This window comes from Amblyraja radiata, chromosome 18 (genome assembly GCF_010909765.2).
Source record: "Amblyraja radiata isolate CabotCenter1 chromosome 18, sAmbRad1.1.pri, whole genome shotgun sequence".
Taxonomy (NCBI): Eukaryota; Metazoa; Chordata; class Chondrichthyes; order Rajiformes; family Rajidae; genus Amblyraja; species Amblyraja radiata.
Genome location: NC_045973.1, coordinates 4,288,518 through 4,314,527, shown reverse-complemented (window position 1 = coordinate 4,314,527; position 26,010 = coordinate 4,288,518). Strand labels below are relative to the sequence as shown.

At 43.3% G+C, this 26,010-nt stretch overlaps 1 protein-coding gene across 1 annotated transcript in view; it reads left to right on the top strand.

Annotated features, from left to right (window-relative positions):
• fhit (fragile histidine triad diadenosine triphosphatase) overlaps window positions 1–26,010 on the top strand; it is a 725,671-nt gene that overhangs the window by 497,526 nt on the left and 202,135 nt on the right. Inside the window, exon 5 of the mRNA XM_033036631.1 lies at window positions 15,775–15,843. Coding sequence (XP_032892522.1) covers window positions 15,775–15,843 — 69 coding nt within the window. The remainder of the gene's footprint in view (window positions 1–15,774; window positions 15,844–26,010) is intronic.

The window sequence follows — 26,010 nt, the reverse complement described above, 5'->3', positions numbered from 1 at the left end:
TTTTCCCTAGCATCCTGTTTATTTCCTCCCAACATTTCACACTCCTCCTTCTCCTAAACCGCTTGTCAGTATCCCCCGCCTCTTGTGCTCATTAAGATTTATTCCCATTACTACTGTCATAAGACACAGGTTATCATTCTTGTCTTTATTAGGATTCACTCTTCTTTGTTCCATTGCCTCATCAAGTACTTGTCAAACATTTTTGTCCTTGATTACACTTTCTCGTGTACTCCCTTAATGACATTATAATTTCCTTCTTTATTTCATCCCTGCACTTTCCATAATCCCCAAAGCCTTCCGCGGTATTGAGTTCTCAGCATCTGACATGAGCATCTCGTTTCCTTGCCTTATCCCCCCCACCCTGCTTGCTCCTTGGCATCCAGAGTGGTCTGAATTTGGAAGTCCTCAGAACATTTCTTTCTAACAACATATTTAAATTAATTGCTCGCTTCCCCTCTTGGATAGCGCTCACGGTTCTGACACTGATTTTCCCTGGAGTGGCGGTCTGCAGCCTCCTTTTGCCAAATCATATCTCACTTTAATGAAACTGGCCTTTCCCCAATTAAGAACTTTTATTTCAGGACTGGTCTTGGCATTCTTCATTGACGACACTCGATCTAACTGCCAAGATTAAAATTTCTCCCACTGATTGTACTTCTCAGTTTCATTTCCAAAAGCTAAGTCCAGAATTGTCCCCTTTGTCTCTTTCAATGTGAAAATTGTTCTAAAGAGTAAGCACATGGTAGAATTGTATAAAAATCAATCTGAAGAAGGGTCCCAACCCAAAATGTCACCTCTCCATGCTCTCCAGAGATGCTGCCTGACCTGCTGAGTCACTCCAGCACTTTGTTTCTTTTTTTTAAATTAACCAGCACCTGCAGTTCCGTGTTTGTATATTAATAAAGATAGCTTCAATATTCTATTGCAAAATGGGAATGGGATTCTGACTACTGAAGCATCAATCCCAGTTCAGAAATACACATTTAGTTAAAATAAATGATTCAATTCTCATTTTTTAAATCATTTTGTCATGGACATTGTCTTTGGCAACTTTTTGCCTAACCAGAAGCCAAATTGGGCAGGATTTTGATAAGATACGGGATGATATTATTACCAAAGTGCTACCATTTTCATTAACATGGGTGAACTTTGATATGAATATGCTAATGATAAAATTGTCTAAATTTTAGACAAAAGATCTGATTCATTTGTAATTAATTATAAATATATTCACTCATTGCCTCTTTACAAAACTCTTCACCTTTAGGCTGCACTTAAAATCTCTGAACCATTCACTCCAGAAACATGTAATTCCATTAGATTCTCTTCTTCAAAAAGGCTCTGTACACACCCTGCTGAGTAGTTGTTAATTCAAATAATTGTCTTCATAACATTGATTAATTGTCTTCATATGAATTAATTATGTTACTTATTCTAAACACCAACAATGCAAATGGTTCAAAGTGCTGGAATAACTCAGTGGATCTGGCAGTATCCCTGGAGAACATGACTAAGTGATGTTTTGGGTTGGGAACCTTCAGACTGAGTCTGAAGAAGCGTCACCTAGCCATGTTCACCAGAGATGCTGCCAGACCTAGAAACATAGAAAATAGGGCAGGAGGAGGCCATTCGGCACTTCGAGCCAGCACTAGCGATCATGGCTGATCGTCCACTAACAGTACCCCGTTCCTGCCTTCTCCCCATATCCCCTGACTCTGCTATCTTTAAGAGCTCTATCTAACTCTCTCTTGAAAACATCCAGAGAATTGGCCTCCACTGCCTTCTGAGGCAGAGAATTCCACAGATTCACAACCCTCTGTGTGCAAAAGTGTTTCCTCGTTGCCTATTTTCTTCGCTCCATAGATGCTGCCTCACCCGCTGAGTTTCTCCAGCATTTTTGTCTACCTTCGATTTTCCAGCATCTGCAGTTCCGTGTTAAACAATCCATTAGTGTTTTGTCTTGGCAACTTCTGCTCAGTAAAGAGTATGCGGCAGGAAGTGAAGAATGAACGCAGAACCATCTCAGTATGCCACTGCTCAGCATGCAGTTGATTTAAATGGGGACATTTTGCTCATGATAAACTCGGTTTGAAGTGCGGCGTGAACATTATAGCCCAGTGGGAGGCCATTCAGCTCATTGTGCCTGGACTGACTCGTCGAGTGCATCGTCACAGAAGTTGAGGAGGGTGAAATTGTTATCTGTGACTCATTGCTAACATTTCAGACTTAGGTCTTCGTAAATAATTAAATTTGAATTGAATTGGAAAATACACCCTCTCCAACTGTTATAATAATTTTTTTTACTGGTATACGCTGGAACGGACTTGACGACAAACAAGGACTTAATTTGTTGAAGAAGGAACTGCAGATGCTGGAAAATCGAAGGTACACAAAAAAGCTGGAGAAACTCAGCAGGTGCAGCAGCATCTATGGAGCGAAGGAAAAAGGCAACGTTTCGGGACGAAACGTTGCCTTTTTCCTTCGCTCCATAGATGCTGCTGCACCCGCTGAGTTTCTCCAGCTTTTTTGTGTACCTTAAATTGTTCAAACTCTTTGCAGCCCAGATTCTGTTTTTCTTTTTTTTTCTTCCTTTTTTCTTCTTCTTTAGCTTAAGGGGTTTTTTTTGTTTTTTTTTCTCTTATTTTCTTTTTATCTTTTTGTTTTTATACAAATAAGTTCTCTTTTAAACACTTAACTACATTTACATAGAGACCGGGAGGTCTATATTCAATGTGTACGTTGACACTGGACTCATATTTAGGTTATACCTGCCATTAATGTAACCCTGATCCCTATGTATCAATATCACTGTTATGTTTATCCTAACTTTTTTGTTTTTACTTTTGAAAAAAACGAATAAAAAGATTTTATAAGAAAGAAAGAAAGATACAGCATTGAATCAGGCCCTTGGACCCACAGAGTCCATGCCGACCGTCGATCATCTGTCCACGTACGTTCTATGTTATCGCACTTTCTCATCCGCTTCCTGCACTCAAGGGGCAATTTACAGAGGCTAATTAGTCTACACCAAACCCAAAAATAGACACAGTATGCTGCCGTAACTCAGTGGAACAGGCAGCTTCTCTGGATAGAAGGAATGGGTGATGCTTCGGGTCAAGACGGGTCTCCAAATCTGAGGAAGGACATTATTGCCATAGAGGGAGTGCAGAGAAGGTTCACCAGACTGATTCCTGGGATGTCAGGACTGTCTTATGAAGAAAGACTGGATAGACTTGGTTTATACTCTCTAGAATTTAGGAGATTGAGAGGGGATCTTATAGAAACTTACAAAATTCTTAAGGGGTTGGACAGGCTAGATGCAGGAAGATTGCTCCCGATTTTGGGGAAGTCCAGGACAAGGGGTCACAGCTTAAGGATAAGGGGGAAATCCTTTAAAACCGAGATGAGAAGAACTTTTTTCACACAGAGGGTGGTGAATCTCTGGAACTCCCTGCCACAGAGGGTAGTCGAGGCCAGTTCATTGGCTATATTTAAGAGGGAGTTAGATGTGGCCCTTGTGGCTAAGGGGATCAGAGGGTATGGAGAGAAGGCAGGTACGGGATACTGAGTTAGATGATCAGCCATGATCATATTGAATGGCGGTGCAGGCTCGAAGGGCCGAATGGCCTGCTCCTGCACCTAATTTCTATGTTTCTATGTTTCTAAGACCCTTCATCAGACTACAAACCCGCCTGTCTTTGGGATGTGGGAGGAAACCAGAGCACCAGAAGGAAACCCACGTGGTCACAGGGAGAACGTGCAAACTTGGCACAAACAGCAACTGAGGTCAGAATCAAACCTGGGTCTCTGCTGTGAGATGCCACTGGTGCTGTGATGTGCCACTGTGCTGCATATAAATGGTCCTATTTTGTATGAAGAATCTTGTATCATATTATTGAAAAATAACTCATCTATTATTTACCTATCTGGATGCCAATCAATCCATAGTTTATTTCAGAAAAACTGCTTTCATTTCAGATCTTTGCATTTAACAGCTTCCTCTTTCTGAAAGCTCCAATACTTTGCGACAATACTTTGTGGCAGGCAGTTAGTTGGCGAGATTCATGCAGGCTGCCTGATTGATGGCAGATCACCAGTGAGTTCAGTGTGTATTTGCACACCCCCACATGACTGGCGTGGGATTCTCAGGCACTGACACAAAACCCTCGGGGAAGCAGCTAGGCACAGAACCTTCACTTATTGCTTGCTAAAGGACAAAGCTCGTGTCTGCAGAGAACAAAATGTATTCAGACCACCCTGGACATCACAGAGGTATCCATCATTCACTGACTGAATCTTTCCTCGCTGCCTTTTGAAGGTACAAACACACCTCCACCTGTGCCTTGGGTTTTCTGGCTTCACACACAACAGGACTGTTCAACATGTGTTCAGCAATATCCCACTCAGGTTTATTTTAAGAGGATTACGGCTGTCCTGCAGCCACCAATTTTCTTCTGTCAAACACAATCTGCAGTAATAGACAATAGACAACAGGTGCAGGAGTAGGCCATTTGGCCCTTCGAGCCAGCATCACCATTCAATGTGATCATGGCTGGTCATCCACAACCAGTACCCCGTTCCTGCCTTCTCCCCATATCCCTTGACTCCGCTATTTTTAAGAGTTCTATCTAACTCTCTCTTGAAAGTATCCAGAGAACTGGCCTCTACCGCCCTCTGTGAGGTAGAGAATTCCACAGACTCACAACTCTGTGTGAAAAACCAGTACTGTTCATCACTGGTAAAATGTCAATGTTAAAGGCGAACCAAGGAACTGCAGATGCTGGAATCTTGAGCAAAAGGCAAAGTGCTGCAGGAACTCAGCGGGCCAGGCATCATCTGTGGACAGAATGGACAAGGTTGGGACCCTGCTGGCTGAAGAAAGGTTTCAACCTGCAACGTCACCTGCAAGCTCGAAGGGCCAAATGGCCTACTCCTGCACCTATTTTCTATGTCACCTGTGTATTCCATCATACACCTGACTTGCTGAGTTCCTCCAGCACTTTGGTCATAAGTTCATAAGTTATAGGAGTAGAATTAGGCCATTCGGCCCATCAAGTCTACCCCGCCATTCAATAATGGCTGATCTATCTTACCCTCCAAACCCCATTCTCTTGCCTTCTCCCCATAACACCTGACACCCTTTGTGTTTTGCTCAACGTTGAAGGCATTCAGTGTAAATAATCTCCAGGTAATCTATTTGGACATTTGTGTACTTGTGATATGTATGTACACTCTCATGTGGTGAGTTCAGACACCGCATTTGACTGCAGTACTCAGAGGTCAGAATGCAATGCCTGCATCCTTTCTTTGAATTACACCAAGCAGTAACTTGAAGTGACTCAGAAATAGCAGATTAATTTTAGTCTTTGAATATTATATGTGATCTGCCAGGTTCAGATTCATCCTCTTTTATTTTAAAGATGAATTTGAATAAATTTGAATGTGAATTTTGGACAGCTGCAACTAAATTATTTGTAAAATTACAAAGAGTGTTACCAGGATTTACTGTGTTGTCAAAATCACAGCACAAAGAATGCATCGGAAGTGGAAACCTTTTCTTGTCAAGACCATAATGAGGAAACAATTATCATTATTTAGTTGCTTTATTGTAAATAGTTATTTTATTTTAACAATGTTCTTTGTCGGCAATATAATTAGCTAGTTGGAGATTCCTTGTCTCATTTGACAGTGAACTCAATCAAATACCAATGAAAATAATACTACATTGAGCTTCTTTACAGTTCTCAGTGTATGCCCACCCAGGCTTGATTACATTCTTGCAATTGTGTGATATCAGTAAGGGCCTGTCCCACTAACGCGACTTTACAGCGACTGTCTTCAACCTCGAGGGCACTCGCCTGGAAAACCTCGAGCTGGATCGACCATCAACGTTGAAACTGCGAGCTGGATCGACGGACCACGCACACACACACACACACACACACACACATATCGCAAAGGCGGGGCCAGGGAAAGCGGGGGGAGCGCTGTCTGAAATTCACACCCGCGATGAACAGGAAGGTAAAAGACGGCTGCACAGTGTACTGTAAGTCCTTTAGAGAGCGGAGAGGGGGGAGAGAAGGGGAGAGAAGGGGTGGAGACACTTTTAAGAAGTCAGACAACGTTTAATAAAGTTTAGCGGGCATTTTACACTACCGGTCGGTTTGCCTTAGTCCTGAAAACTCCAATGAGCCAATTAAAATGCCCGGTCAGTGAAGGAGATTGCCAACGGCTGCCCTCTACTGCCTGTAACTACATAGCGACCCCACTCCACTGCACTACGAGTTCAAAAGAACCATGCTGACCAAATATTACTTGCGGAAAAACTTTCAACATGCTGAAAAATCTTCCTCAACCAAATTGAGGCTGCGAGTATGCGGGAACTTCCCTCGAGCATGATGGAGAGTTCCAGTGACCTCATAGGACCTCCTAGGACCAGGTGTCGACCATGCTGCGAATTTGAGTCGAGGGCAAACGTCAAAACTCGCAGATTAAGCCCCTTTAGACATTGAAGGGTTGTCACCAGAGGCGTGCCTGAATTCCTGCACAATAAGACACGGAATACTTGGAGGAGTGTACGAACTTTATTGTTAGGTCCAAAGGGCTATCCAAAACGTGATGTTCCCAGCATCTGGGCTGAGCATCATTCCTTTTCTCTTTGCTTCTCATCTTCCTCCAACATCATGTTGTGTCCGGGGAAAGGCAATGCGATGCAAGGAAAAGCAAAGACAATTAGGGAATATGGAAAATCTATGACCTCAGGCAATGGAATCCTTCCCAGGAGATAGTTGTGAAGAAAGAGTTGAGGCAGGTACTATAACAAGATTTAAAAGATTCTTGGGCAGGTACATGGTTTGGAAAGGGTTAGATGTATATGGGCCAAATGCCGCAGGTGGGACTGGCATAGATGGGGCATCTTGGTTGACATGGGCAAGTTGATCCGACGGGCCTGTTTCTGTGCTGTACGACTATGACTATAAGATCACATGGATCAAGGTTTATCTACGACCGTCTCTTTGGCATGTCAGTCAGACTAAAAGTAAGCTTTGACAAATAAGTTCCAAAAGGGTCTGTGTTACTGTGTTAGTAAACAACATTCCTTCTTCAGTGGCATCTTCAGTGGCATCACTGTTGCATGCATGAACAGTCAATAGACAATGGGTGCAGGAGTAGGCCATTCGGCCCTTCGAGCCAGCACCGCCATTCAATGTGATCATGGCTGATCTTCCACAATCAGTACCCCGTTCCTGCCTTCTCCCCATATCCCCTGACTCTGCTATCTTTAAGAGCTCTATCTAGCTCTCTCTTGAAAGCATCCAGAGAACCGGCCTCCACCGCCCTCTGAGGCAGAGAATTCCACACACTCACAACTCTCTGTGTGAAAAATTCCGCATCTCCGTTCTAAATGGCTTACCCCTTATTCTTAAACTGTGGCCCCTGGTTCTGGACTCCCCCAACCAATCGGGAACATGTTTCCTGCCTCTGGCGTGTCCAAACCCTTAATAATCTTATATGTTTCAATAAGATACCCTCTCATCCTTCTACATTCCAGAGCTCCATTCTATCAATATATGACAGTCCCGCCATCCCGGGAATTAACCTGATGAACCTGCGCTGTACTATTAGTCCTGTGGATTTTCACTCCAAAACATCTATCTTCAAGCTGATTTTGGACCTCTTTAAAAAACATAATGTCATGGAACGGCCCCTCACAGGAACTGTATCTTGACCCCACAATGAACCTTGCTGAACTCTCACACTCTCTGCCACTACCTCACACTGAACATGATGTCAGAAGCCAATGTTCTTCTGCCGCATTGATGCATGATCTGTGAAGTTCAATGTTTGATATCGGCAAACTGTTTGGAGGTTTTAGTTCAGTTTAGTTTAGAGAAAGAGATTTAGCCCATCGACTCCACACCGACCAGCACATTAGCACTATCCTACACACTTTAGGCACAATTTATATTTATACCAAAGCCAATTAACATGCAAACATGTCCGTCTTTGGAGTGTGGGAGGAAACCGAAAACCCACGGGGTCGCGGGGAGAACGTACGAACTCCGTCCAGACAGCGCCTGTAGTCAGGATTGTACCCGGGTCTCCGGCACTGTAAGGCAGTAAGGCAGCAACTCTACCGCTGCGCCACCCACTATGCCACAAGTCTCTGGGTACGTAACTGCAGTCTCAACAAGAGAGACTTGTTGTGGGTTCAGCTGAATGTTAGTGTTGGCAAATCGTCCGATGTGCCCCTTGGGCATGTGCTTTATACCTGAAGGGGGCACAGCATTTAAAAATTTTAAAGCATATTTTAGCAACCATGCATTAAACTCTTTGATGCAACCAACTGTGCCCGCGAGCTGGTAGCACTAATGATGAGAATAAGAGTTAATGTTATGATTATGTATGTAAATGCAACTGAATCAAAGGTATTTCGGGGTGCATAAATATCCTCATGAACAAGTACTTTCATTTATTGCATCTCAGTGGGCTTAAAATATTACCAGCCTATTAAAGTGAGCACAGATTGAAGTAAACTGATTACGTGGGAGACACTAATCACAGTTAATTTACTTGAGACCCACTTGTCAGGTACTTGAGGTGTGTATAAATTGCATTGCAAAAGAGGAAAATCAAAGCAACGCAAGCTATAAATATAAAATAAATGTTATGAATATTTGATTCATCAGAAATTTGCTAAAGGTCTCTGTTACCAAGACGTGCAAATGAAAGTCGAGATTGAAGTTCTGTTTCAAGGGCCCAGAACTTTATTAACTCAAGGGTATCGAAAGATTGAATTAATTTTCTTGGATCATTTATTTAGAGGAATTTCTTTAGTCAGAAATGGTGGTGAATCTGTGGAATTCTTTGCCACAGAAGGCTGTGGAGGCCAAGTCAATGGATATTTTTAAGTCCGAGATTGATAGATTCTTGATTAGTAAGGGAGTCAGGGGTTATGGGGAGAAGGCAGGAGAATGGGATTGAGAGGGAATGATAGATGAGCAATGATTGAATGGCGGAGTAGACTTGATGGGCCGAATGGCCTAATTCGGCTCCTATCACTTATGAACAGCCCCTTTCCTGATCTTATTAGTTCACAGTATCTTGATCCTCTTGCACTCTTCCTTACTCTGACCCAAACCCTTTTTGTAGATGTCTTCCTCACTTCAGCAAGGACTGCGCTATCCCTGTCAACCATCCCTGGAGCCTACAGCACCACATCCAGCAAGGAGTCACCAAATCTATTGACACCCTTTGCTTGTTTGCCTTCCATTGTCTTTGTTTTTGTTCGGTCGGCTCCAAAATCGTCATCGCATTGTGGTGTTAGATGACAGAGCTGCAACGGCATCATGCTCATTGCCATCACCTCCACTGAACCTCATTGTGAAGGAAACTCAGAAATGCATGTTTAGTAGACAAAATTGCTTTACCTCCTCCCTCGACTCCATTCAAGGACCCAAGCAGTCGTTCCAGGTGCGACAGAGGTTCACCTGCACCTCCTCCAACCTCATCTATTGCATCCGCTGCTCTACATGTCAGCTGATCTACATCGGTGAGACAAGCGTAGGCTTGGCGATCGTTTCGCCGAACACCTCCGCTCGGTCCGCATTAACCAACCTGATCTCCCTGTGGCTCAGCACTTCAACTCCCCCTCCCACTCCGAATCCGACCTTTCTGTCCTGGGCCTTCTCCATTGCCAGAGTGAGCACCACCGGAAACTGGAGGAGCAGCACCTCATATTCCGCTTGGGCAGTCTGCATCCCAGTGGCCTGAACATTGACTTCTCCAATTTCCGGTAGCCCTTGCTGTCTCCTCCCCTTCTCAGCTCTCTGGCCCTTCCTCTTCCTTTCTTCTTCCCGTCCCCCCCCCCCCCACCCTGCATCAGTCTGAAGAAGGGTTTTGATCTGAAACGTTGCCTATTTCCTTCGCTCCATAGATGCTGCCGCACCCGCTGAGTTTCTCCAGCAATTTAGTCTACCTCCGATTTTCTAGCATCTGCATTTCCTTCTTGAACAATGCATGTTTAGTAAATGACTGGGTGAAAAAGCCACTCATGCGACTCCATGTTTTGTTTTGTTTTGTTTCCCACCCGCTGTTTGACTCTCCCTGCTCCCAGTAAAGCAAAAGGTTCCAATCTCGCCCCTTGTGCCTCAGTAATAAACACACAAAACAGCACAAGAGCATAATCTACATGCTTTGGACAAGGCCATGGCCTCAGAGTGGTGGTGCAAAATTGGAGGTGTCTCCCTGCTCCAGGCTATTTACTGTTCTGTTACATTTTTCTGCCCTTGAACACTAATTCAAACAAATGCTTTCTTGCACGGTCCCAGGAGGTATAAACTGCATACTGTTTGAATAAATGATTTACGGTCTACGCTCTCCCATCTGTTGCCCTGTTCCAAAAGACATTCCCGGTGAAACTGCTTCAGAAGCCAACACCTCCCAGAACACTGCATCACTCAAGTTCCAAACATGGGTACGTTTTCACTCTGGGGAATTCATGCCATTGGAAGAATAATTCCGGATGAATCCCAGAACGAGCTCGAGGTTGCCTCTGTGTTACAAATGGAGAAGCAGGAACCAGTTTGCTGAATGATTAGTTTATGTAGAGCATTGACATTTTGTTGTCTCGGGTCCTGCAATTAGACAACATTGGTATCTTTTTACCAGAGCTCGACCCCAGAGAAATCATGGTCTTGCAAACAGCATCGGTTAAGCATAATTCAGCTCATTAAAATGGTGTTGACTACAGACTATGGGAAGTCAGCAATGACCTTCCCTGCACTATGCTCTATCAGAAAGCAGAGAATTTGGATGTGCTCAGTTTTAAAGTTTTGCCAAATTTATATTGCAATTCCAGGTGGAAAATCCATACTATTAAAAAAGCACCTAGATTAGGATGTATTAGCCACAGGGAGAGGTTGGACACTTGGAATTTTATTTGGAATGCTCGAGGTTGCAGGAAGACATGCTGGAAGTATAACATTATAGCAAGGCATAGACAGTCAGAATCTTTCGTTTAGTTTAATTTAGTTTACGATTGTCGCGTATGCTGAGGTACAGTGAATAGCTTTCCCCCCCGCTCAGGATAGAAAGAAGCATCCTGTCTGAGTCTGAAGAAGGGTTTTGGCTCGAAACGTTGCCTATTTCCTTCGCTCCATAGATGCTGCTGCACCCGCTGAGTTTCTCCAGCATTTTTGTGTACCTTGGAAAGAAACAAAGAATTGAAGGTGTGGCTTTAAGGTGAAAGGGGCAAAGATGAAATTAGATCTGTGGAGCAACTGTTTTACACAGAGGGTGATGGGTGCCTGGAACGTGCTGCCGGGGGTGGTGGTGGACACAGATACGATAGTGGTATTTAAGAGATTTTTGGATAGGCATATGAATATGCAGTGTATGGAGAGATATGGATCACGTGCAGGTTGATAAGAGTTGGTCTTGGCATCATGCTCAGCACAGACATTGTGGGCCGAAGGGCCTGTTCTTGTGCTATAATGTTCTCTGTGCAACATTTTCTTGCCCCATCTAAATAAATCATTAAAAAACATCTGTGAAGCAGTTAAGTACTGTATTCTGACCTTTATCATGAAGTTTGAAGATTTCTTGTATGAATGTGGTGGAAGGTGGCCAGTTATTGAATCCATGGACCTTAAACGGATGCTGTGCTGTCTATCCTATGTTGGCTGTATATCATGGTGGTCACATTAGCTCTATTGGAAGTCTGTTTTGTCTTGGCAAGAATACAAAGGAATGTATTGCAGAAGCCTTAAGGGCCTGTCCCACTAAGGTATTTTTAGGTGACTGCCGGCGACTGTCATTGTCGTAGCAGGTCGCCGAAAAACAACAAAAAACCGAAGTCAGCACCGGCGACAACCTATGTCACCTCTCGACAACCTATGTTAACTTAAAAAATCGCCTAAGTGTGACAGGTCCTTTAAGGATAAAAACAAGAATGACTGAAAATGATGAGTAGATTGGGTAGCCTCTGAGAACCTCACAGGTTAATGATTATTCATCGCAACTAATGATTCAGGTGTTCATGTGAAAAGTCATTGATCTGAATATTAACCATGCTTCTCTCTCCATGGATGTTGCCAATTCACTTGTGCATTACCGACATTTTCTGTTTTATTTTATTTTATTCCAATATTGTGAAGACATTACATTTAGCTTATGCCACTCAATTATCTTTGTGTTGCATAAACCAATTCATATGTTTATCACAAATATTTGAGGTAAACATTTATTGCAAAAATTAAAAAAAGATAGACAACCAGAAATATAAAGCTACAGAATTCAGGCTGGGTTGCAATTTGACATTTTTTTTTACCCTTAATCCTAAAAACTTTTGTACCATTCTAGACGTACTTTTATTTTGTGCAACAGAACTCTGACTTTGTGTATGCGTTGTTGCGACAATGATGAACTGACTCTGGCTTTATGCTGGTTTATTTGAAGTGAGCACAGGAACCACTAGACCAATCTTTGGTCCCTACCTTCACCTGTTTAAATGGAAAAATCCTTGCATTCCCCCCCCCCCCTCTCTGCATCCGTCCCCCACCCAAGTCGCACCAGCTGAGTCTAATTGTCTGTATTCGTTCTCATAGAGTCATAGAGTGATACAATGTGGAAACAGGCCCTTCGGCCCAACTTGCCCACTCCAGCCAACAATGTCCCATCTACTCTGGTCCCACTAGCCTGCGCTTGGTCCATAACCCTCCAAACTTGTCCCATCCATGTACCTGTCCAACTCTTTCTGAAACAATAGGATTGTCCCAGCCTCAACTACCTCCTCTGGCAGCTTGTTCCATGCACCCACCAACCTCTCTGTGAAAAAGTTACCCCTCGGATTCCCATTAAATCTTTTTCCCTTCCCCTTGAACCTACATCCTCTGGTCCTCGACTTCCATACTCTGGGTAAAAGACTCTGTACATCTACCCGAACTATTCCTCTCATGATTTTGTAAGATCTCCCCTCATCCTCCCACGCTCCATGGAATAGAGACCCAGCCTACTCAATCTCTCCCTATAGCTCACACCCTCTTGTCCTGGCAACATCTTTGTAAATCTTCTCTGAACCCTTTCAAGCTTGACAATATTTTCCTATAACATGGTGCCCAGAACTGAATACAATACTCTAAATACGGTCTCACCAACGTCTTATACAACTGCAACATGACCTCCCAACTTCTAAACTCAATACTCTGACTGATGAAGGCCAAAGTGCCAAAAGCCTTTTTGACCACCTTATCTACCTGTGACTCTACCTTCAAGGAACTGTGCACCTGTACTCCTAGATCCCTCTGCTTCACAACACTCCCCAGAGGCCTACCTTTCAATGTGTAGGTCCTGCCCTTGTTAGGCGTCCCAAAATGCAACACCTCACACTTCCCTGTATTAAATTCCATCAACCATTCCTCCGCCCACCTGGCCAATCGATCCAGATCCTGCTGCAATCGTTCACAACCATCTTCACGATCTGCAAAACCACTAACTTTTGTATCATCTGCAAACTTGCTAATCTTGCCTTGTATGTTCTCATCCAAATCATTGATGTAGATGACAAACAGTAACTGGCCCAGCACCAAACTCTGTAGCACACCACTAGTCACAGGCCTCCATTCTGAGAAGCAACCTTCCACCATCACCCTCTGCTTCCTTCCATGGAGCCTATTTGCTATCCATTCAGCTATCACTCCTTGGATCCCATGAGATCTAACCTTCCAGAGCAGCCTACCATGCGGCACCTTGTCGAACGCCTGACTGAAGTCCATGTACACAACATCTACAGCTCTGCCGTCATCAACCTTTTTGGTCACGTCTGCAAAAAAATCACAGATTTGTCAGACACGACCTCCCACGTACAAAACCATGCTGACTATCCTTAATCAGCCCTTGCCCATCCAAATGCTTGTATATCCTATCCCTCAGACTGCTCCAGTAACTTACCAAATACAGATGTTAAGCTCACCGGCCTATAGTTCCCAGCATTTTCCCTGCAGCCCTTCGTGAAAAGAGGCACAACATTTGTCACCCTCCAATCGTCCGGCACCTTTCCTGTATTAAAGGATGACTTGTAAATTTCAACCAGGGCTCCCGCAATTTCCTCTGTAGTTTCCCGCAATATTCTCAGATATATCTGATCAGGCCCCGGAGATTTGTCTACGACAGTACCTCGACGGTAACCCTGACTGCTCTCATGACACTTCCAGTGACTACTCCAATTTCCTCCATCCTACTGTCTTTCTCCTCGGTAAATACAGAGGAGAAATCTCATTGAGGACCTTGCCCATCTGCTGTGGCTCCACTCAGAGGTGACCGCTATTATTCCTGAGAGGTCCCACTCTCTCTCTAGTTACCCTTTTCTCCCTAATGTATTCACAAAATCTTTAGGGATTGTCTTTTATGCTACCTGCCGGAGCTATCTCCTGGCTCCTTTTTGCCCTTCTGATCCCCTTTTTTAGTTTGCTCCTTAGTTCCCGAAACTCCTCCAGGGATGCACTTGATCCCAGCTGCCTATACCTGTCCCATGCATCCTTGTTTTTGACCAACGTCTCAATTTCCCTCGTCAGCCAAGCTTGCTTACGTTTGCCCGCTTTGCCCTTCACACCAACGTGGACGTACATATATCCTGAGCTCTCTTCAGTACACTTTTAAAAACATCCCACTTGGCCAATGTTCCTTTTCCCTCAAATAACCTGCTCCAGTCAACTTGAGCGAGACCTTCTCTCATACCCTCAAAGTTGACCTTACCCCAGTTGAGCATTTTAACACGTGATCCCTCTCCATAACTATTTTATACATAATCGAACTGTGGTCAATTGTCCCAAAAGGCTCCTCCACACACACTTCATTAACTTGCCCTTCCCAATTTCCCCAATACTAGATCCACCTAGTACACAGCTAACAGTAGCCTGTTTCCTTCATGATCGTAATTATTTTTTGCATATCTTTCATTCATTGGTTCTATATCTCCCTACATCACCGAATATGTTTCTTGTTTCCCTTTCCCCTTACTCTCAGTCGGGTCTTGACCCGAAACGTCACCTATTCCTTTTCTCCACAGATGCTGTCTGACCCGCTGAAACTCCAGCTCTTTGTGTCTCATTGTCAGTTTAAACCAGCATCTGAAGTTCCTTCCAACACAATTAAATTTGACTATTTTTGTTTCAATTTTGCTCCACATAATATTACACATCTTTTATTGTTTTTAGTCATTCATTACTGATACAAAACTACGCATCTGCATATAAGATTAAGGACTGCGTGTACTGGTATTACTTTGTTCCATTAGTGTTAGATTTTCTTCAAAATCATACTCCTCGTTCTACAAGGGGTTTTTCATCAGAAGATATGACTTGAAAACACAATCCTGCCCTTCAACTATAGTCACAGTAGATGTCCTTTTTTACTTGCAAGAAATCAGCCAGGCTTGGTAATCTTGTCATCTGGGATATAAAACCGATCATACAAATTCTTATGGAAAATGAATTCAAGCAATTGTCTGTAAATTCCTGCAGACTTCAATAGGTTTTTTTAATAAAACCTACTTTTTTACCGTCTAGGGCTATCTTTTCAGCAGCAGTTATTTTATGATGAATATCAAAAATATTTAAAAGTGAAAATTCAATCTCCAAAAGCAAATTTGCTTTCCTCTCTAACACAAGCGCTTAGAAAAATGTACCTGTTAACTCCTATCTTCACTCTGTGAAATACTCTCCGAAATGATATTGTATCCCTCTAACGGCTTTTTCCCCTCTTTTATTTGTACAGCATGTGCATATTCATATTCTTCCGCGAAAGAAGGGCGACTTTGCCAGGAATGATAATGTCTACGTGGAGGTACTTTTTAAAAGTCTTTGCATGGCTGTGGGTTGTGGAATTATTACACGATTGTTTTAAGCAGCTGACGGAGACATGGCCTCTTTCTCAGTTCAGGATTTTACTATAGTCTCCGAAACATAGTCTTCATTAGCTCTTGTTCATGTAATGTCTACAGTCTATTCCAGATAAACCGAGGCTCACTGCAAACAGTATTCCGAGCTTCATAAACAATATAAAAATGTGTGATTTTTGATTCAATAATAATAGTAAAATATAAATGAAGTCTCATCTATACATTGTGTTCTGATAGTCATACATAATAATCAACATAGTAAATCCTGTCAGCCGAATGATAAATATTGTCTTGATCAGAAGGTTTGTAAAGAGTTAAGTCATTTTGGTGTGGAACATGTTTTTTTTAATGAAATATTGTTCTCTGTTGTTGCATGACCATCTACGTTACAGAGTTATCACTGAAAATGAACAATCAGTGGTTTTATTCTGCAATGGACATTCGATTGAGAGATTCCAACAGTTTCAAATGTGCCACCTTGTGTGTGAAATTATTTAACATTTTAGTTCAGGCTTCATTTTAACTTAAGTGCAGCAATTTCTGGTTAAACTATGTGAAGCAAGTCTTGACCTGGAGTCATTGTGTAAAATGGCTGAGAGGAAGTTGGCAGTGTGCTGTGACTGTGGAGACTGAAGCTGGTCTTTATTTATCACACGCAGGTATTTTGGAGAATTTGTTTCTCCTCTCCTGGTCAATTCATGCCGTTCTTGATCTCATCCTTTCAACGAGGGCCAATTAAGATAAGCATTTCTGATTGTCTTCTGCTGTGTGGTTACAATGGTACAGAATCATGATGTCCCAAACTCAATGTTTGGTTTCAATGGCCTTAAAACATCAGTGGCTGTTTCAGTCCAGCATCTTACTAAAATGTAGACTGCAGGATGAGATACTCCAGCGGTGAGGACTGCACAGAGTTGGTCAACAGAGACAGAGGAATGACTCCGGGATTGCTCTGGGTTGGTAGACTGGGCAAGGTTCAAGGACTTGGCAAAGGACCTGAACAGATTTCTGAACACCACAGTTGTTACTGACTTCATAAGGAAATATGTGGAGGAGTTTTTCCCCCACCAAAACCATCCAAGTGTTGCTCAACCAGAAGCCTTGGATGAACCAGGAGGTCCTCAATCTTTGATTCTTGGCTATTCAAGTTAGGTGATGCAGATTCATAAAGGAAGTCTAAGTATGACAGTGATAACTCCTGGTTCAGGAACAGCTTCTTCCCAACAACCATCAGGCTCTTGAATGCTACAAACACCAACTAAACAATGAACTCAACTGACTTGATTGCACTAGGGACTTCGAGCTTATTTGCACTAATTTTGTTTTTCTTAATTTTTTGAAATCTTATAGTTTATTATGTTATTGATGAGTCCTGTATTTACAGACCTGTTATTGCTGTTGCAATTATTAATTTCATTGTTTTGTTAACACTATGTATGGCCATGAAACATTAACTACAATCCCTTGCATGGAACACAAAGTGCGGGAGTAACTCAGCAGGTCAATTACACCAGCACTCTGTGAAACGTCACCTATCCATGTTCTCCACAGATGCTGCCTGACCCGCTGAGTTACTCCAGCACTCTGTGAAACGTCACCTATCCATGTTCTCCACAGATGCTGCCTGACCCGCTGAGTTACACCAGCACTCTGTGAAACGTCACCTATCCATGTTCTCCAAAGAAGCTGCCTGACCCGCTGAGTTACACCAGCACTCTGTGAAACGTCACCTATCCATGTTCTCCAAAGATGCTGCCTGACCCGCTGAGTTACACCAGCACTCTGTGAAACGTCACCTATCCATGTTCTCCACAGATGCTGCCTGACCCGCTGAGTTACTCCAGCACTCTGTGAAATGTCACCTATCCATGTTCTCCAAAGATGCTGCCTGACCCGCTGAGTTACACCAGCACTCTGTGAAACGTCACCTATCCATGTTCTCCAAAGATGCTGCCTGACCCGCTGAGTTACTCCAGCACTCCGTGATGTACCCATGACACCAGCATTTGCAGTGGCTTGTGTCTGCTTACAGCTCCTTCTTGGTCTCAGTTAAGCTGCTCTGCTTGCAATAGCAACTCAGTCTGTCTTATTTACAGGGTATTGTACCCTGTGGCATTCACAATGGGGCACGTTGCTTCACGTATTTTGTTCTGTCATCATGCATTGCTACACATAAAAGCACATGCAAGATGCATTTCCATTTCTGCTTTACCTCAGTATGAGTAACTCGCTTCTGAAGAAGATTCTGCTGTTATTTACTGTTCAATCATTCCTAAGGAATGTTTTTTTTTCCCTGCTGTAAAGGGCCTTTGAAAGCCACTACTGGCACCTTTGGAAGGTTTCATTGTTTTAGCCTGGATACAGCATCTGTTTCCGTGCAAGATCATTGATCTAAAAGGAAGCCCAGAAGACAACCAGCCTCCCTCGGTGCTGCTTGATGGCAGGAGCTTGCATGTCATGAAAAGAGATTGAAACATATTACAGTGGGGGGTTCAGAAGGTCAGATGTGCATCTATATCTAACGAATGCCAGTCTCTCTGTATTCTTTTATTCTTTGGGTATTTTTGCGTAGACTTTGCGTGCTAGTGTGTGTGAACCTTAGAGATTTGAGTGAAAGGAAGGCAGCTCTTTGTCAGTACACTAAAGGTGCTAGAAGGCGTGATTAATAAACCTATGTGAGACATGGCCGGAAAACAAAATAATGATGTTGAACCTCTGAGAGGTGCCGGTACACCGTAACGACACAAAGAACGTACTGAAGGAGGGGTGGAGCTGGAGACTGGGTGTGAGAATACATCTCCCGTTGGATCATCCAATGGTTCTAAATCTGGAACTCGACTGGGAAACTGACGGTCAGGTTCAGCTGTCAAGCGCATGGTCAAAGACACGGTGATAGAGAAATGGAAAGGAGGTCACCGGGTATATTTATCTTAATAGAATTCTGTAGCGACTGAGAAGAACATAGCCTGCATCTGGTCATGTCTGGTATTGTGGAGATTGGGTAAAAGTGGGAATTTATTACACCCCACTAGCAACCAAATCTGTTCTGAATTAAAATGTTTTTTTAATATAACAGAGAGGCATCCCGTTCCAGCAATTAGGAGCTCAGGATACCTGGTAATGATGAAGACATATAATGCACATATTAATTTTTTTTCCTACCTCCTTCTAGTTGCGATCAACCAACATATTCAGTGTTCCACATTTGTGCCTTTGAAGGGTATTATTTTAGTAATAGTATATAATTAACATTTGTAGTACATGCTGTTGTTACTAGCAAGCATCCATGACACAAATCTGAAGCAGGACTCATGGGGCTTTCTCACGGGGCGACTTGACGCAAGAGGTAACCAGAGTTGAACATCGTGGGAACCTCGTACGATAACCGTATGGCATTCGTGGACCACCGTGGCGCTAACGGCAGGTACTCGTGTAACTTGTTGACTCGGGAGAAAATTCAAGCAAGCTTGAATCTCTCCAAGAGTGACTTGTACACTTGTGGTTGAGCATTGCAACATTATATGAACGTAGTGGCCAGTGCGATATCCGTGCGATATCCGTAATAACTCTTGCGGTTACTGTGGGAACTCCTGCGAACGGTGAACCCGGAAGCTGGACAGAGGGGACAGAAGGTGAGTAAAAAAGGTGGTCTCAATATCGCCAATGGAACATGTGTCCATCGAGGACGTCCCACCTCATTGTCATTGTTGGAGAATCTTTTTCACTGGAACACTTGCAGAGATGGCTCCCAGAAAAGCTCAAAGAAAGGGGGTAAAGCATGTCAGAAAGGTTTTTGCCATGCAGGAGAATGAGGAGGAGACGCAGCAAGAGAGACAGGTGGAAAGGCAACAGGAGATGCCACAGATAACACTGCCTGTGGGCTCCTTGGAGCAGGGAGAGGATGAGCAAGGTGGATTTCAGGTTGCCTCCCCAGTAGCCGTTGTAGGAATAGCCTCAACAGACGCGTATATAAAGGGAAGACTTTTATAAGAATCGCCTGAGGCCAAGTAGCGGAGGGTGATTGCTATGCGCAACCCTGGTTCCAGTGCCTTTCTCATTACCGTGTCAGTCTTCTTCGGCAGAGGTCCCAAATTATTCTTCAGCTCATTAAAGAGCTCGGGTGGAATTCTGACAAAGTTTGTGAATGCACTTTTATCCTCTTCGCACAGCACATTAAGCAGTTTATCATATTGTCCAAATAGAGGTCTCCGTTGAAAGATGGGCTTCACCCAGTGAGACTTCCTCTTAATTCTCTTTTTAATTAATCTCACCCTTCTGCCTTCACGCAAGCGTCCTCGATTCACATAGAGGGCTGCTGCATACAGCGCGTCAATGAAAAACACCACCATCCTGTACTCGAAACTACTTAGTACAGGCATGTCTCCAAATGAGCCAATTCAACCAAGGGAGGATATTTATAGTGTGTGGAAAAAAAAGTGACATCATTTGTGCCACGTGATGATTTAACAACACTTCACAGTTCACAATGTTCATTCAAGATTTAACGGGAAAGCTCGGGAGACGGACAAGTCACTCGCACAAATAACAGAAATGCCGAGTACCCGTGGGAACTCTTTATCTACCCCCCGTTATATCGTGTGATATCGTGCTAGACCACGACCACTTCACTCTGGTTACATCTTGCGTCAAGTCGCCCCGTGAGAAAGCCCCATCAGTGTTGGGGTTCTGCTGAATTGTAACACACATGAGCAATGCTCCTGTGGTTTGTATTATCGCAGGCATTATTTTGAATCATTACGCCGCTAACATTCTCGGATCAGAATATAATCAGCGTATAAAACCTATGCAGGACCGTTTGTTGATCCTGTGAGACTTACAAAGGACACCTCATTTTAAAATTTGCAGCACATGTCTTGGGTGGCTGAACAGAACATTGCCCAGTGTCACTTCTCTCAGGTTGTGGCAAACGACTTATGTTCAGCAAGTTTTCTCGAAATTACTGCCATGATTTATAAAGTCACATCGGCAGCCATGTGGCATCATGCAAAGCATGTTTTATGATACTGCTGGGAGCAGGAAGAATTGAAACTTGGCTAAGAAGCAAGTACCATTTGAAAAATGTGCTGTCGATGTGATAATAATGATTGTGACTGTGAGTAATAGGCTTGTAAGACAGCAGCAGTAACCAGGTTCAGTGGCTGACTTTTTAAAGGCTCCTGCCAGTGGTGCTAAATCTGGCAGTAAATCTGCCAGGATATTGCTTTACTACTTTGGGATATTCTTCCCTGCTGTTGCAAGGATAATAATGCAAAAACAATCCTGCATCAGGTCTCAGATGAGTGGGTTCACATTCAAAACAATAAATGAGGCAATTGAACACTTCATCGAGGAGTTATTCATTAATATAAGCAAAAATATGCGGAGAAGGACATAAATAGCAATCCTGCCGACTGTAAAGCTTGCGGTTCAGGCCGTGCTTAATCAAACCTGATCGTTCGACACCAAGAAAGTCAGGAACGCAAGTGACCTCCCAAGATAGACACAAAAGCTGGAGTAACTCAGCGGGTCAGACTGAAGAAGGGTCTCGACCCGAAACGTCACCTATTCCTACTCTCCAGAAAATTGCCTTACCCGCTGAGTTACTCCAGCTTTTAGAGTCTATCTTTGTTTTAAACCAGCATCTGCGGTTCCTTCCTACACATTCCATCTGTGGGGTCACGGTCCAAGGGTAAGTAGCCAAAAAGGGTCTCGCCCCGAAACGTCACCTATTCCTCGTCTCCAGAGATGCTGTCTGACCCGCTGAGTCACTCAAGCTTTTTGCGTCTATCTTTGGTTTGAACCAGCATCTGCAGTTCCTTCCTACACATTCTGTGACCTCCCAAGAGGTGAGGTCACTGAGGTGATCACATATGAATGTGATCACCTCAGCAAGGTGGAATGGAATGGATGGATGGAGAAATCTCGGATGGATGGAGAAATCTCAGATGGATAAAAATCAAACTGCAGAATACATCTGGGCAATGGATTTCCGCAAAGATTGAAACCTTGAGGAGAATAGTGATGAGTTACAAGATCTTATCCTTTGATGCTACAGAATAAAAAGGGGATGGAAGCTGGCCAGAGAACTAATCCTAGAGGTTAAGCTTTATTTGTATTAACTGCATGGACGTTTTTCACAATAATGGAAAAATAAATGACCTGATACTATTGAATTACAACACGAACATCTGTACTTATCTCAACAGCATTGTAGCAAAGATAGTAGATAGTGATTGTTATTTGCAAACCCAGCCACTGACACCAAAAGATTATTGAACGAGTTGGATTTGTAAGGCACGGGCACAACAGCCACTCCTATTTATACTGACGTGAGAAAGGTGCTTGATCTTCATAGCATAACTTAAAAACATTGGGATCTGGTAAACAGTGAACATATGGGTCGAATTGTGGAGGAGCTGGTCTGTGCATCGAGTTGAATTCAGAGAATTATACAACTTGCAAACAGGGCCCCATGCAGACCAAGTTTGCCTAACTGAGCTAATGCCACTTGCCTCTGTTTGGCCCATATTCCTCCAAACCTTCATGAAGCATCAAAGTATATTTTATATGTTGTAATTTTACTGGCTTCTACTACCTCCTCTGGCAGCTCGTTGCATCGCCCGTACCCACCGCCATCTAAAGCATTGTCCTGCAGGCCCCCTTTAAATCTTTTCTCTCTCTAAGGTGAATTTCAGGGGGGCCACAGAAAAGTTTACTCATGCCATCTGGTTTAGACTTCCCTAACCCTGGGGAAAAGTCTGTGGCTGTTCGCCTTATCTATACGTCTAGTGATTTTATTTATCACTTTTTATTTATCTCTTTAATGTCACATCTCGGCCTCCTATGCTCCATAGAAAAAAGACACAGCCAGTTTAACAACATCCTTCCTGAACATGGAAACCAGAACTAGGCAGCATGGTGGCGCAGCGGTAGAGTTGTTGCCTTGCCGCACTTGCAGCGCCAGAGACCTGGGTTCAATCGGAGTTTGTACGTTCCCCCCATGAAAGCCCCATGGGCGTTTTCTGTGATGATCAGTTTCCTCCCACACTCCAAAGACATGCAGGTTTGTAGGTTAATTGGCTTGGTGAATGTATAAAAATTGTCCCTACTGTGTGTAGGATAGTGTTAATGTGCAGGGATCGCTGGTCGGCCCAGACTCGGTGGGCCTAAAGGCCTGTTTCAGTGCATCTACTGACTGGCCATCAGTGTAGTCTAGTCCAGTGTTCCCAACCTGGGGCCATATGACCCCAAAGGGGCCATGGCAAATTTCAGGGGGGCCACAGAAAAAGATTTGGATTTAGGGGGCTACAGGTTCAATGAAGGGGGCCGCAGAGTTACCACCCTGTTGCCTCCTAAATTTCAGTTTTAATAAATTTAAATCTATGTAGTTGAAATATATTTTTAATGTATGATTATAAATGGTTGTTTTATTGAACCCACAAAATATTTTTGATGTTTGTGGAATAGAATAAAAGAGAATATATGTGCAATTAATAGACACTGATATTTTTATGGAAGGTATTATAATATTGAAGTACTTTTTTACCGCTAATAATGTCAGGGGGGGCCACAGAAAATTAAAAGATCCCAAGGGGGCCATGAGCTAAAAAAGGTTGTGAACCACTGGTCTAGCCCACCAGAGTTGTCGTCTCCGGAAAAAAAAGCTTGGCAAACTTTTGAACAAGCTAGCTGATTAAACTAATTTTGAAGGTGTTAAGGTCTAATTTTGAAAGCATGAAGCCACTGTAAGTGATTGTGCCAGTGGGACCAGCAACTGGTGAAACTAAATTTGTTAAATGTTAACTCAGGCATTGGTGATAATTCCCGCGTCAGATTTGCTGATCTGCACTGCAGAGACGGTGACATCATTCCACCAAAACTATCTGGCAGAAATCGAGGGCAAGGTGCAGGGGGAAAGCCTTGACCAACTTAACATGAAATCATTCAGAGCATATTTTGTTGTTAAAATAAAGAACTTTTGTAAAGTGGGTATACGGAATTGAAAAACAGCAGCTGTGGTTAGGTTGCCTGCTTGCGATCTCGCAGCTGGTTTATCCAGCTAATTCTATTTATAATCTTGATTTTCTAATTGTTTGGCATTGAATTGCAGGAGTTCAACCCTGACTGATATATCAAGACAGCTGTTGAACACCAGTGTGGTGTTATGTCGGTTCAGTCAGACGAACACTCTCTTCATTTGGCTGTTGTAGGAGGACGAGTAGTAAATGCGAGATTACACTGCCTCTCTGTAGCATCATGCGGTAATACTTTCTGTATACGATGTTAGACATATGCAAGGCTTTCTTCTTACACTGCCTTCTCGACTGAAACTTATCTTTTTCTCATTAGGAAGCGCTAACAAGATTGTCAGTTGTCTTTTTACTGAAATGGTCACAGAGGATTTTTTTTTGCAAGAAGCTGTTGAATGCATAATTATTATGAGACTCTTGACAGGAAACATGCTGATGCCCTGCATTATTCAGTTTAGTTTAGTTTGGAGTTGCAGCATGGGAACAGGCCCTTCTGCACATCCAGTCCATGCCCACCATCAATCACCCGTTTTCACTAGTTCAATGTGATCTCACTTTCCCATCCACTCCTTACACATTCGGGATATTTTTTTGCAGAGGTCAAATAACTTACAAACCCGCACGTCTTTGGGATGTGGGAGGAAAACCTGCATGGTCACAGGGAGAACATGCAAACTCCACACAGACACCATCTGAGGTCGGGGTCGAACCAGGGTCTCTGTCGTTGTGAAGCAGCAGCTCGACCAGCTTTGTCACTGTGCTGCTCAAAAACATTTTGGAGGTAACTTTATCAGGGTTAGGTGGTAACATTGCAACCCATCGCACCCAGTCCAGATGGATAACACATCGTTTGTAATGGCATTCAAAAGGAATTTTCATTAGAGGTGAATAAAATAAAATAAATATCCATTCAGGCAAAACGGTAAGCGGTAATGTATTAATTTTTCCAAGTGAAGGAAGGAGCTGTGTCTGATTTTCTGCCAATGGTTATGCTGGGGGGGCAGATCACACACTTGCCCTCTCAGCCAGTCGATGATTTATGGAAGGGAAAAGTAGTGCAGTACTTCATACTCTATTAAATCAGCACCTTCAACTGAATGGTGTTCTTCTGACCAGATGCTTGAAGGTTACTGAAAAAGATATTATTGGGCAAAGATTCATTGTCATTTAGAACGGAGATGAGGAAAAACATTTTTACCCAGAGAGTTGTGAATCTGTGGAATTCTCTGCCTCAGAAGGCAGAGGAGGCCAATTCTCCGGATGCTTTCAAGAGAGAGTTAGATAGAGCTCTTAAAGATAGTGGAGTCAAGGGATATGGGGAGAAGGCAGAAATGGGGTACAGATTGTGGATGATCAGCCGTGATCACAGTGGCGGAGATAGACAAAAGTGCTGGAGAAACTCAGCGGGTGCAGCAGCATCTATGGAGCGAAGGAAATAGGTAACGTTTCGGGCTGAAACCCTGCCCCCCCCTCCCGACAGTGAATGGTGGTGATGGCTCAAAGGGCCGAATGGCCTTCTCCTGCACCTATTGTCTATTGCAATGGTTGTTAACATGGGGGTGGGGACCCTCATGGGGGGGGTCGTTTGGGGTTTATCGTGGGACATGAAGGGGTCATAAATAACATATCCATTTGTTGAGCCCATGTTTAGGAACCTAACAAAGGAACATACCACATACAGTATTTTGTTTGCGTATGCCAAAAAGGTTAAGAACCACTGGTCTATTGTCTATGTGACTTTAAGAAGGCTTTACCTGATTAGGACCTTTTTATCATGTTCAGCCTTGCTAAATAGTTTGTTAATGAATAAACCGTCCTATCGATCATGTGCACGCAGGGACTATAAAACATAAAGCTAATTACAAAACCGTTTTGTTAATGGTTATTTTAATCATTAAGATTGCCCTTCTTGGCAGCACAGACCATTAGAATGCAGAATCAGAAACGGAGTTATCAAGGTAAAATGGTGCTAAAACTAAGGATTAGGCTCAAGAGTGCAATTTATTCTGTCAGTTTATATAGACATACAATTAGGTGGTGGCATTCACATCCTTTAAATTCTGTTTCTCATGGTGGGAAACC